Consider the following 14,832-nt stretch of genomic DNA (forward strand, 5'->3'; position numbering starts at 1 on the left):
CTTGAAAATGGCCTTTGGGCCGAAATAGGCCTATAGCCAAAGAAAATAAAGTCACAATAGTAACAACTGCTACACAAAGCAGCATTTTGGCTTAATGTAGACATAATGTTTATTTAGCCGAACTGCTTCATAGACAATGTTCTACAATGAGTTAATTTTTCAACAAAACAGTTATTATATGTTCAGAGTGCAGTGCCTACTTGACTACAATTCATTTACGTCGGCTCTTCGAACTCTACGGTGCAGTGGGTGATGTAACGTTCATTGGTGCATCCCTGTACTACGGCAGAGTTGTATCCGTCCTTCAGGCCCAAGCGACACAAGCTGCCGCTTATCAAGCTTAGAGGGGCTAGACGGGCACCGAAGCGTCAGATTTGTGCATAGTGCGTATTGCAGTTACTAGAAAAGTCATTGCAATCCCCTTTTTTTATTAAAGTATTATAATGTATTGATTTCTGTCTTCCTTGGTGAACCTCGGCTGTACAACGTTGCAGTCATTTCTGAACTAATGAAGCTTTTTGTATGTTTTTCGAACACTGGAATCAGGTGCAACTACAGTAATTAGTTTTGTGACGCTACGGTAACGCACTTCAAGCGCTCTATTGTCTTCTCATTTTACTATTTGTAAGTCGAGCCCGCAGTTGACTTTTTTAAACGAAGTTCAGTTATTATCATATGATTCAACCATTTCTTTACATTTGCAATTAATAACAATATGGTTTCTAGTTACCAAGCTCGCTGCATTCCAGAGACGACTTCTCGGCCTGCAGCGAGTGCGTTATAGAACCTATTAGACGGGGCTCACACAGCGATATTACGATATGTGATTATGAGCCATTCTGAAGTGGTAGTTACTGTTCATTATCATTATTTAAAGCACATAAAACTGAGAAAGTAATGGAAGTCCTGGGTGGACCTACACAACGCTATAAGTATCAAACACATTTCGGCCGTGTTTTCTCGTGAGGCCTCTCCACATGAAAAATTCAACGAATTCTATAGTATGGGTCTAGACAGCTTCCAGTTTTTGGAACTACTAGTGTTAGGCACTCTGACTAAACGGGACACAGATTTTCGACTTCCACTTTCTCTAGCCGAAAAGTTAATCATTACATTCAAGTCAGTTTGCAAAATGTGCGAATTACGTTAAATAAGCCGCCATGAACAACTTCATTTTGTGACCAGCTATTTTGGCATTCCATTCATTGTGTTACACACATAAATAACGGATACAAATCTTAAAGCAACAGCTGTATAATGAACTTTTTCTTTTCTTCATTCTTGTGATACTTCTGAGTAACGTAAAACTTTGCGCATGACTCGAGAAGTCTATATTAAATAATGTAGTTGTACAGTTTACATTTGGTTCGTTTCGTGGAATCCATTACTGCGTACGAACTCTAGCTAACATCTCGTATTTGTTTTTAACGGTGGATGAAAAGCCACACCACTTTCCGTACTCGAAACAATGTATTTCTCATTGACAGTGAGCTGTGTTCTTCCTTCGACAACATTTTAGTCTCATGGACGAATCTCGAGCAACAAAACCCATTTTTTGGAAGATAGGTGACATATTGCGTAATTCACAGCCTCCCAGATCCGAAAAAGGCTCAGCATCACCTTGCCAGATGATCGCTGCATATCACTTTTCTCAGCTGTGGGTGAATCCGCAGTTTGCTTTGCTGCTTTGTCTCTAGATCAATTGTGGTTATGTGAGTAAGGACGTTATCTGGATTGAGCTAACACATCTGCAACGTATCGACTGCTTCGTGATGGAAATGAACATGAATATCAGCTGCCTTGCTGGCTATGAATATATGCTCTTAGTGAGACGAATTAATTCCTTTTTCGTAAACAGTTTTCATTGACGTTGGAGACAGGTGCCGGAGGTGACCCGAAGAACATGGTGTGAGTACATTGATGTTTCCAAGAAAGAGAAATAACACCAGAAGGTCTTGAATAAGGTGTGAGACCTCTTGAGTGTTGAGTTGTTTGTGATGGCGAAAGTAGACACAGTACACTGTTTTTATGTTTTCATTTGGAATACATGGGCCCCTACAGCTACAGTTTCTAGTCAAATGCTAAGGGTGATGTGTGGTGACTGATGATTCACCGGACAGCACAGCAACTCCACTCTTTGCTGTTCTACGGTATGGTCTTTACCATTATGCTGCAAAGGGGCTCCAATATCTATTAGTTAGACATATACAGAGAGTTTTTGTATGTATTAGAAATTTTAATTTATCTATATGTGTGATGTTGTCATCCAAATGACTGTTATATATGTGTGACATCCTTCATCCCCTTAGTTACCGTAGTGAGTCTGCAGAAAGGGTTCGGAGATTTTCGGGGTTAAGATCAGTTGACTCTCACTTTATTTAGACCCTTATTTATATCTGACTGTAGCGCATCGCTATGTCAGCGATAGTGTCGTGGAGGGGACAGGGCTGTAGTTGGCGGGAGAGAGAGTGGAGGTGACTAGAGTCGTAGCCACAGACTCACGAATCTCGCTAGTTCCGTGATTTGGTGTAGAATTGCCCATGGATTTGTAACAGATGCAACATGACCTTTGTATTTGTACAGATAGGTATTGGTGGCAGGATAACACCTCTTTGTTTGATTTGAAGCATTTGTCCGTATTGATGATCTAATGAATGAAGTTGGCTGGTAATGTTGTATTAAGCGTATTCTTCGCCACAGAACAAGTTAGGTTAAATTTTAGGATTTTTTATCTCAATCATTCCCACCTCCAGATTATATGTTTACCTGTGCAGTATGTGCACCATGGTGAGGACGAAAACGTCTTTTCTGGCTCTTGGACAGGGAGCCCAGATTTTCCGCATTTCTAAAGGCTTTGTGTCGCTAACGAGTATGGTAATTGAAACGTTTGAGACGATGCAGGAAACAAACTCATATCTTTCTGTCAAAGGAAGATTGCCTTACGATACTGAAAGAAACCTGAAACGCTTCAGTGTTCTCTAGCATGTCACCAATCTTTTTAGTTGCAATGCTGTTGCCAGTTATGTAAGCAATTGTGGTCTTGTCTACTTCATTATATGTCAAAAATGCCACAAAATCTATTTTGAAGAAAGTGTTTACTGCAATAGTGTGGTTACATGAGTTCATTACCAGCTGATATTAAATTCGGCCTGTTATAAAGGTTTGTACTTTTTTCGCAATCCAGGCGCTGAAACAGCTGTCTTCTTAGTGTCTGGCATACAACACTCCGCCGTTGGCCACAATGTCAGACGCTGAAGCTTGCCCAGAGGTGATGGTAGTACTGCAAGGGCACAGGCCCCCATATTTGCCAGCCACTTATTCACAAAAGTGTTGTGAAACCCCCTGGGGATGCAATTGACAAAGCATAGTTTTAGACTAAACACTTTATGGTTTATAACATGAGCCGTTGATGTAAGATAAATATCTTAGTGGTGGAATCTGTATGAATTTGAAGCATATCTGTCACACTGGCTCATTTACACGTGTGATAAGTTACGGACTTTGATTTATTGGTCCGATGTACACTATTGACTTCTTATAGAAACCTCGTACGGTGTATACTACAATACTGCTCAACCCTGCCTAATCCAAAACAGGTCTTCCTACCTGACGACGTCTAACGAATACACTGCATAAAAGACAAGGTGGCATAAATTGTGACAGAATTCCTAAACGTCATGGACGAGTATCCATTAGGAAATGTATTGACTAGGGCGCCAGATATTCCATGGAAACCTAATCATTCCAACGCCCTGCTAGAAGAGAATCTGAGAAAATTTTTCATCTCTTTATGTATCGTCGTAGACACTACGAATATAAAATTAAGCTCATGAATGCTGGCACAGATACATACGTGCAATCATCTGCCTACGCTCCGTCCATGAACGGAGCGGGAGAGACCTGATTATAAACGAATAACAAAATCCGCACTCTTCTGTTATATACAAGACAGCGTTATATTATTGGACTAGTCTTTAATATACACTGACGGAGAATAATCGCAACACCAAAAGTAATTAACACAAAGTAATTAAATTTCGGGAATACATATGACTTGGCAACATATGTAAGTGATTTTCTTCTTAAAATCACAGATTAATACAAGCGCGAGGTAAGCCACTGCAAATGTGATATACTGGTACATTAATGAATGAAATAGTGCGTACGTTTTTCAGATGTCTGCTAGTCCTGTTAACTCAGACGGGAAGTGGGTTCAAAAATGGTTCAAATGGCTCTGAGCACTATGGGACTTAACTTCTGAGGTTATCAGTCGCCTAGAACTTAGAGCTAATTAAACCTAACTAACCGAAGGACATAATCACATCCATGCCCGAGGCAGGATTCGAACCTGCGATCTTAGTGGTCGCATGGTTCCAGACTACAGCGTCAACTGTGGTTCCCGGCCGGCCGGCAAATGGGGACCAGCTCGGTATTCACCTAGTGGGACGAGGAAACCATTGCGATATATATATATATATATATATATATATATATATATATATATATATATATATCAAAGAGTAAAACTGTTTAGATTGCGCAGTGACTGGTATAAATGATCAGTGGCATGTCTACATCTCCTTGCTTCAAGATTTGAGCCGTACTGCTTTATTAGATTTTCAGAGGTTTTTTTGATAGAAAAAGAATCTTCCTTTCGAGCCTGTGCCTAAATCGCGTTGTACTAATTTTAAAAAAGCGTTATGGTCTATTTGTAGGAACTTACTTTTTTACTAGCACTTTCACTTCTCACTGTATATTTAACAAGTAATGCCCTTAAAAAGTGTGTGACATGTCAGCTCAGCTGTAATGGCGAGTCGTGGCCGGTAACTTACGTGGACACACGTCTTTCCGTTTCCTCGGCTCTATTACAATAACACCGAATGAGGAAAAAATGAACGGTGCTGTATGATAACCCGATTTTTTGACAACGGTTGCTGAAATAGCGTTGATAATAAATGTGTCAGACCTAACAGTAATACAGGTTTCCAAGTACAAGGAAAGTCAATCTGTTGTTTGTTGCTGCAGCTACAGTTCGTGGAACGGAAAGAGAGAACGGGAACGGTACGATAACATTCGATGATGTCAGCGGTAGTTTAAACATATATAAATGAAAATGTAAGACAGAGAGCAGTAGTATTTCTTAGCGACTACAATGAAGGCTGCTCTGTTGTTTGTTGCTGGTAAGTATTGGCAGAGTTTATAAATTTTCCTTCACGATTAACTTTTTTTCTTGCCCTCTTTTTATGTAATTTCTGAGGTTGTAGTTAGCTTGAAAGTCTATTTTTACACTCTGCGAAGAATTGTTCACTGCCACAATTGGTGACGTAATAGAAATGGGGAGCAGCTTTGTTAATCAACATGGTTCTACGCAAAACTTTCCATTTGTTTGCGATCTTGAGCAGTGCCAGCGTGTAGATTCTCGACGAAAAGTGTTGGTGTTGTCTATACTAACAATTTCAGTCCTCTGAGAGGACTCGAACAATTACCAATGTTAAGCGTCACATATGTACCTATGAATAGCTAACTAGGATTGGTAGCGAGCAGTAGACGGAAGGCTAGTAGTGCCACGTGAACTCGAAAATAGCGGGAAAGAGTCTATAACACATTTTACAGGCTTGGAAACCGAAAAGGACAACACAAGATAGGTATAGATGGACACAAAACTTGTTCATCTTCACTACTGTGAAACACATAAAGTCTATTTAAGCTGCTTGGTATCTCGAATCATCCACAGAATGCAATAAACTAATGAGTAAACAAATGAGACCACATTAATTTGTTGCTGTATAGCAGCATAAATAATCTTCATATTGTAATGTGACACATGTAACCTCTGTTCCACAGTAAATGGAAACAAGGCATCTATTCCGAATATCAATGCTGATAAAGTGTAGAGAGTTACGAGCTAATCGTTACCATGCCAGTGTTGACTGTATGCAACAATAACATAAATGTAAAAGAATGGAAATAAATAAAGTTTTACTGTAGGTAGCAGTAACTGGATATGCCAATGTTGTCTGGATGACTTCAGATTGCAGAATTGGAAGGCCGCCAGCTCCAAAACGGGTAAAAGTTACATTTGGTAAATAGCTAATCACACAAGTACTGGACAAGAAAGATAATGCGGCAAATAGATAAAATCCCATTGCGCGAGCCTCGATGTAGAAAACAAGTGTAACATGCACACTGAAGCCTTTAATCTGGCATGCAATAATGTTAATTATAATTGTGCAACGACAAGCAACACTCCATAGAAAATATACTGTATTACGTAACTTATCATAGTGCTGTCTGTTTGAAAATATATTTAATCTGATCAGAACAGGCTATTATTCTTTACCGGTTACTTTGAAAATGATGCCGCAGAAACTGTCATTCATGCCAACAATTACTTTTCAATACTAACGTTTCGTAGACGTATGCAGGTAATGTCATTTACAGAACACAACATAAAATCGTAAAATAGCCAGCATACTTAATCACTGAAATATGAGTTACACTTAAATCACTTCTAGTTTGAACTGTTTGTCTGCAATACCATAGTAGTGCAGTAACTGCAGATGCTACAGCTTTTTATTAAAATAATTATTTTATTGAAATTCAGTTGTAACTTTAAATGAATCTGTTTTCTTTTTACTATTCCTTGTAGTCATGCCTTTCTGGGGAAGTTATTGTGTGAGGGTAGTACGCTGTTGATGGTTAACGAGCTGGGTTTTTCAAGTTTACTTTGACCAGTCTCCCAAAAAGCAACTATTACGCTTGCATGCCTATAACAGAGCTACGAAAATACTGGCTGAATCTTACTTTGCGATAAGTTGTTTGTTGTACGATATAATCCTTATTAAGAAATTCACTATGGACAGTACGCTCTTCTTGATTAGTTGGCAGCTTGAATAAAATTTATGCACAGAGCAGTCTTGTTTAATTTTCAACATCCATAACAATCTCCGTCTGGCATTTGTGCGCCGACGCATACGTCTGTACCACACCACAGATGCTTCGCTCCTCATCTCAGCTATCTTCTAGGACTGCATGTTATCGCGCCAACGATGTTATTTTTCTATGAAATATATTCCTTGTGTTAGTTCAGCATAATTTTCTTGACACTGCCAGCGTATTTACTACAACGATCTGCATAATTATTTCTTACGCATTCATCCGGCACATATTACATTTTTATAAAATCTAATTGCTGACAATATTCATAAATACATACAGTTACAAAAAAAATGTTATAAACATATGAAAGGAAGTAGCTGAGGCATCGGGTTCTATTACATTCGATCTGCATTCATCGCTAAAGGACGTGGTGTTCGCTATTCACTGTTAGTGACACCAGGTTTCCATTATGTTGGCAGTTGCAGAAAAAAAAGTACAACGTAAATGTTTTTCACAAGCTGTTCATAATACACTTCCTTGTTGTACCCTTGAAATTATCATTCCAACTGTCGTTTTTTTCCATTAAGAGCGATATGTTGAGTTATATTTGCAATTAGATACCGAAAACAGTCTCTTGTAGTGGTACAGTATGTCTTAAAATATACTACGCAAATGTCACAAATGTGCGGTATTCTCCTGCTACAGTTTCCCTCATATCAGTTACATTGGATTTCAGGTACATAGGGACTACCAGTCAACATAGCACGATACATTATCAAGTGGCAGAGTTGTGGCACGAGTCAGCAGAGTTGCACTGCATCTCGGTATTGTAAAGCTAGCACCTGCCTGAGTCAAAGTCCAGACAGTAGTATCAGAGTGAAGTGGCACTAACAGGCAGTGGACAAAGTTACAAGCTGTTCATTGTTTTCTACAGCACTGGTCGCAGTTGCGGTGGTCCAAGGACAACCAGAAGAGTCGACCACTGCCGCCAGCCAGGGTCAGGAACAGCCGTCCGCCACCAACCCGGCTGTGAGAACATTGGTGGCAGCGTCGTATGCGGAAGAGGACGAAGATACCATTTGTGTCCAGGCAGACAACAAGTTCTACTTGTATGCTAATTCACTGAAGCTGTATTCTTGCTACAACCTGCTACCGAAGGGTACGTTACTTTAAATAACACGATTTTCTATGCAATATTGACCAGATAACCACAGACTGCCAAACCTTAACTCCCGAGAAGACTTTTCTGTAACGTATACCACGAGGTGGGGTCTCTGGGACCCCTAGGTTTAAACCGAGATTTAAGGCAAAAATCATTTGAAATTTTTATGCTATATAACATTTATTTTTACAGTTATTTATGTGTTGTTTAAATGCTTCTAGTTTATTTTATTGCACTAAACAAACCCTGCAACATTTTACTATTTATCAAACAAAAGCACATACTTGTGTGTACTTCGTTTAAATCGTACACATAAGTAGACTGTGAGACTACTGAATTTTACATTCTAAGCTGTCAGCTGTGGCCGAACGGTTCTAGGTGCTTCAGTCCCTGACTGCGCTGCAGCAACGGTCACAGGTTCGAATCCTGCCTTGGGCATGGATGTGTGTGATGTCCTTAGGTTAGTTGGTTTAAGTAGTTCTGAGTTTAGGGGACTGATGACTTCAGATGTTAAGTCTATAGTGCTTAGCGTCATTTGAACCATATTAAAGTCTGGAAATTATACAATCTCTGTAGCAAATAAATTTCCAAATAAAACTAAATTCCAGGGTTAGCGCATAAAAATTCCAACCGATTGATGCATAAAGTAAGTCTACCAAATTGATATACATTGCTGGGAACTACATTTTTATCACCACTCAGAACACATTCGATTGTAACAGACATTTTAAGTATTTCATTGAAGAAACAGACAGATCCCCATCACAACTTTCCTGAAGTTCTTCCTCTGAATGATACTCTTGTTCGATAAAATAACTGTGATCACTGGCTAATGTAAAATGGTCGTCTTTTTAGTTTATTTCTTGATCTATATCACTGACATAGACCGACTAACAATTAAAAAATTTGAAATGACACATTCGTGAAACACATTTTGAACTTTACGGCATCATGCTGAAGAAAACAAGTACATAGTTCACGAGGCGCGGTCTAGGCGACTCCAACACTTATCAGTAACACGTGTCAACAATAAACACAGAAGGCGATAACGCAACTTACAACAAAACATCTTAGGCTTGGCCATTTAAGGAGGGTAGAGGGAGCATTGAAGCATTCCACCACAGCAGGCCTTGGAGAGCGAGTTCGACAATGTTCACGTGGTATAAGTGGCAACACATTGTGAGTCAAGGGTGGTGCAGCGGTAGCATTTTTGATCTCTAATCAAGAAGTCTTCGATCCCGCGTTCGAATCCAGACATTGCTTCAATTTTGATTAGCAGTCACCCTTGTTGGCCCCTCTCTTCTAGCATAAGAAGTCACCATCATTCTGCCAACGGCCTTGCCAAAGAAGGCGGAGGAGCAGATATAGGTTCAGGACACTCTTTGGTCCTAGGGGCGGGAAACTGCCCATAAAGGTGGAAGAATCAGCAATGACCAACGGCATGAGCATGTAAAATACAATGGAAATCACTGCATTAAGACACATAACGTGTCACATGTGGCCTGTAATTGAAGAAGTGTCATGATGATCTCTCCATTGGCAAAAGATTCCGGAACAGTCCACCATTCGGATGGGACTAGCAACGGGAAGTTACCATGAGAAAAAGATTGAATAATCAACGAAAGGATAGCGTTCTACGAGTCGGGGCGTGTAACGTCAGGATCTTAAACGTGGTAGTGAAGCTAGAAAATCTGAAAATGGAAATGCAGATGCTCAACTCAGATATAGTAGGGGTTATTTAAGTGAAATGGAAACGAGACAAAGGTTTCTGGTCAGATGAGTGTAGGCGAAAGAAAATGGTGCAAAGGGACAGGGATTAGTTATGAACAAGAAGGTAGGGCACAGAGTATGTTACTGTGAACAGTTCAGTAACAGGGTTTTTCTTATCAGAATCAGGAGCAAACCAGCACCGACAGCGATAGTTCAGGTATACATACCGACGTCGCAAGCTGAAGATGAAGGAGAAAGTGTATGACGGTATTGCTAAGGTAATTGAGTACATAAAGGGGGATGAAAATCTAATGGTAATGGGGGACTGGAATGCAGTTGCAGGAGAAGGAGTAGGAGAAAAGGTTACAGGAGAATATGGACTTGGGACAAGCAGTGAGAGAGGAGAAATACTAATTGAGTTCTGTAACAAGTTTCAGCTAGTATGAGTAATAGCGAATACTCTCTTCAAGAATCACAAGAGGAGGAGGTATACTTGGAAAAGGCCGAGTGACTCGCCAAGATTTCAGTTAGACCACATAATGGTCAGACAGAGATCCCGAAATGAGGTATTGGATTCTAAGGTGTACCCAGGGGCAGATATAGACTCAGATCACAATATGGTAGTAATGAAGAGTGGGCTGAAGTTCAATAAATACGCAAAGAAGTACTAAGGAATGACGAGATACGGTTAAAGTTTTCTACGGCTATAGATACCGCACTAGATCAATAGACAGTACAATTGAAGAGGAATGAACATCTCTAAAAAGCCTCAACAATTTTGTAATACTCGTTATACGTCTATACTAAATGGAAGAGGATACAAAATTGGAAAAGTTCAAAACTTAGCAACCAACTGACGTACAAAACGAGTAACTAGGTGAACTGTACAATGCTAAGCAAATGTACCGGACGCCACCTAGTAAGATAGATCATCTTGTGATTAAATTCATGCACAAACACACAGAAATAGCAGCAGCAGAGATCTCCAGTGTACTAAGTGATTAATACAGACGATGATGCAACATATTACTAAACAACCGTAGAAGCACTGCAAAAATTATCCAGAATCTGAGGCATTTACAAATAGCAGAAGCCCTCGGGGGAGTATTAGGGAGCCAGTGAAGCCTGAAACCAGGACTTGGTAACAGCACATTAATTGTGTCAGACCAAAATATCGAGTTAGAAGGAGTGGAAAATAGCGCAGTCGAAGTACTAAATGAGATTTCCATTGAATCAAAAATTGTTTCTTCAGCGCGTGGTTAATACGACTTAACGGTTTTGTGTAAGCAAAAGAATGTAGGTATAACCTTCTAATGGACTTCAGAGTCACCTGTAGACGTAATTTAGAAAGAAAAATTAGTCCTGTGTGTGTCTCCTTCGACATTGTGTACTTAAAAGCCCTAGCAGTCGTAAGAATATAAACAATCTGGCTTCATAATCATTTGGGTCAAAGCATTCTACAACAGAAACTATTGAATACTTGGCTTTCCGTGTCCGCCATCGGAAAGAGGCGGTGACCTTACAGTAGCCGGCCTGTGTGGCCGTGCGGTTCTAGGCGGTGCAGTCTGGAACTGCGAGACCGCTATGGTCGCAGGTTCGAATCCTGCCTCGGGCATGGATGTGTGTGATGTCCGTAGGTTAGTTAGGTTTAAGTAGCTCTAAGTTCTAGGGGACTGATAACCTCAGATGTTAAGTCCCATAGTGCTCAGAGCCATTTGAACAGCTGATGTCGAATCACGTCTGGACCGAATATCGGTCGGTGCATAAGTTGACACGGAGAGGAATACGATGATGGTGGTTTTAAAGGGCTCAAATGAGCGGTTGTTAGTGACGTTGATAAATATGACTATATATATTTAGAGAGACGATGACCTATTTCGTAAGAAACTTTCTATAGTCACTGCGCTAAGGACACGGAGGGGACCTTTACTGACTATCGGGCAATGATAACAGCTAGGAGGGACTATGACGCAGTCTAATCGTACAAAATCTGTGGGATAACCGTTCCTCGGAACACAGGGCGACGCGTTTCCTATTCTGTCTCAGGCTGCGGTGAGGATAGGAAGCCGCTAACACGGCGCTTGGCAGCAGTTACGAGGCTTGCACCACCATCACGGTACTCGTAACTACAGTCACCGCCTATTAACACATGTCTTCATAAATATTAGGGTCCAGAGCAAACAAGGTACTTCCCACTCCATTGAAGGAAAGCCTGTTCAAAACGCGTGAACGAGTTAGGTACTTACTGTTCTGGGGAGGTGGTAAATCAATACGAGATCCCAAAGACCTATCACTGGTACATATGGAAAAGACATTCTCTGTAGTGCATCTGTCTCGCATCTCCCACATTCACAGTGTTATGCGGTCATAACATAATCTTTCTACAACGCTGAAAATGGAATCCATGCAGTGTACGAGGCCCGTTTTATAAGTAACGTTTTGCCACAACGCGGCCCCAGCGCTGCGGTCGACATGCTGCGCATGCGCACTGCGTACCTACATTTGTTGTCTACGCACCGACGCCATTACAGTCTGATTCTTCCTTGTTTACGTTGTGTACTGAGTGTTTAAGATGCCTCCGATAATCGTCAGTCCCGCTGACTGTGAAGTACGGGCTGTTATAAGATTTCTTATTGCTTAAGGCCTAAATGCGATCGATATTCATCTTGAGATCTGTGAGTTTACAGAGAAAAATTTATGATTGATGGAATGATAAGAAAGTGAATGAGAACATTTAAAGATGGCCGCACAAATGTGCAAGATGAACAACAGAGTGGGCGTCCTTTGGTCGTTAATGGAAATTTGGTGCAGAAAGTGGACAATAAGGTGAGAGAAAACAGACGCTTTACGATTTCCACCTTGCGGGATGACGTTCCTAATGTTTTTTGTAGTGTTTTGTATGCCATTGTGAATGAGTACTTTAATTACCGAAAACTGCGCCACGTTTGTACCGAAAATGTTGACAGATGTACACAAAACCAAACGTTTAGACAGTACATTGACTTTTCTTGAGCGGTACCACAACGATGGTGATGATTTCATAAGCCAAATTATTATGGGTGATGAAATTTGGGTGGCCTAAGTCTCACCAGAATCAAAGCAACAGTCCATGGAATGGCGGCATTCAGATTCACCCAGAAAAGTGAAGTTTAAGCAAACAATTTATGCCTGGAAAATAATGTGCACAGGTTTTTGGGACAGAAAAGGAGTATTTCTTGTGGAATTTCTGCCCCATAATGCGAAAATCAGTGCAGCAGCTAACTGTAAGACATTCCACAATCTGCGCCGTTCAGTTCAGAACAAAAGACGTGGCAAGTTCAGCAACGGTATCATTTTGCTGCAAGACAATGTCTGTCCGCATGTGGCGAATCAGACCAAAGATAACATCACATGTTTTCGATGGGAAAGTCTAGATCATCCACTGTACAGCCATATTCTGGTGCCCAGTGACTATCATCTGTTCCTGTGCTTGAAGAAACACCTGGGCGGTGTTCAAGACCTGACGAAGTCAAAACAGTGGTGATGCAGTGGTTAAAAAGTCAGGCGGCAGACTTCTCTGAGGAGGGTATTCAAAAACTGGTACAACGTTATGACGAGTGCCTCAATATTGACGGAAATTATTTATAAAAGTAGATTAAGGTACAGGGTTTCATGTAAAAATATAATTATTGAGATATATTACCACGTCATTTTTCAATTTCAAACGGTACTTACTTAAAAAACACGCCTTGTATATCCGCAGCTCGTGGTCTCGCGGTCCTCGTTACCCGAGCACAGGGTACCAGGCTCGCTTCCCGGAGGGGTCAGGAATTTTCACATGCCCTGAGGTGACTGGGGGTTATTGTGTCGTCTTCATCATTATCATTCATCGCTGTTACGTTCGAAGGAAGGCAACGGCAAGCCACCTCCATTATGACCTTGCATAGTACGGTGGTGCAGGACTCCCGCATCGTTCCCCTATGCTCTGTCAAGAAGCATGGGAATGTATTTCTTTTTCATGCCATACAAGATATGCGTTGCCTTATCACTGTGTTACCAATAGTAAATATGAAATATCATATAATTCTGTTAATGATTTCTAACTCTATTAAAACATATTTCCTTCTGTTTGTTGTAGTTTACGTGGTGAAACCAAAGAGTCTATGTAAACCAACCCTGTCAGACTGTCCCACGAACTAGAAGCATTGCAAGTCTGTCGGCTCATCCTGCAGGAGCTAACTAGCCTGTGATTGAGTGAAGACCAGATGGCTGGACTGCTGACTGAAGACATCTACAATTTCCAGAGAACACCAGAAATTCCAGCAGCGTCAGAACTTACCTCTTTTTCTAACAACAAAAACCGGTGGAATCAACTAAACCTCCTTTATGATAGTTTCCGATGGCAATAGATCAGCTATACATTTAGAACTGACTGCAAAATTTAGTATTTAAAAACGTGGTTTTGCCTATTTTTTGTCTTCATGTTGGCCTTGTAATAGTTGTAATCTGACACAGTAAACTGTGGTTTCATGTCGTTAACTGTTATATTTCAATCGTAGAATACATTTCCTTACCTGTAGCTTCACACAAATACTGGCGAACTATAACTGTGTATTAAACATACAAAATGCAGTTCATCCACTCATGCAAACCTCGTACCATCCCAATACCCAGTTCCGACCTTAACACATTGGCTGGATCGAGGACCCCGGTGCCTACAGTAGAGACTTACGACTGAGACAGTGGCTTGGCCTTATCTTTCCTGGATATTGCGTGAAATATTTGCAACACAGAGTACTGAAACCTGGTTGGTAGGTACTCAGAGAGTACGCAGGACAAGGCTATGATTGTGGGTGGGGCCATAAACAGTTACTGTGAGTTGCACAATCAAACACACAACTTCATTATTCTAAGAACCACTTAGTTACGAATTGCTTTAAAAGATCACAATTAGACAATACGGCTGAAAGCGTAGTTAAAGAAAACTTGAGATGCTTTCGGGGCGGAAGGCCCAAAACCACACCAAAGAAAAGAACGGCTAAAGGCCTGGCTTAGAAATCAAAAGCAATCAGAAATAGAAGGTAAAACTTTTTAAAAAGAAA

At 40.6% G+C, this 14,832-nt stretch overlaps 1 protein-coding gene across 1 annotated transcript; it reads left to right on the top strand.

Moving 5' to 3' along the window:
* Positions 1-5,030: 5,030 nt before the first annotated feature.
* On the top strand, positions 5,031-14,269 carry LOC126457708 (uncharacterized). Its single transcript, XM_050094238.1, has 3 exons — positions 5,031-5,180; positions 7,814-8,038; positions 13,869-14,269. The coding sequence occupies exons 1-3, from the start codon at positions 5,153-5,155 to the stop codon at positions 13,928-13,930; spliced, it is 315 nt and encodes a 104-aa protein (XP_049950195.1). The 5' UTR covers positions 5,031-5,152; the 3' UTR covers positions 13,931-14,269.
* The last annotated feature ends 563 nt before the right edge of the window (positions 14,270-14,832 follow it).

The sequence above is a fragment of the Schistocerca serialis genome, chromosome 2 (assembly GCF_023864345.2).
Source record: "Schistocerca serialis cubense isolate TAMUIC-IGC-003099 chromosome 2, iqSchSeri2.2, whole genome shotgun sequence".
In the NCBI taxonomy this organism is placed as follows: Eukaryota; Metazoa; Arthropoda; class Insecta; order Orthoptera; family Acrididae; genus Schistocerca; species Schistocerca serialis.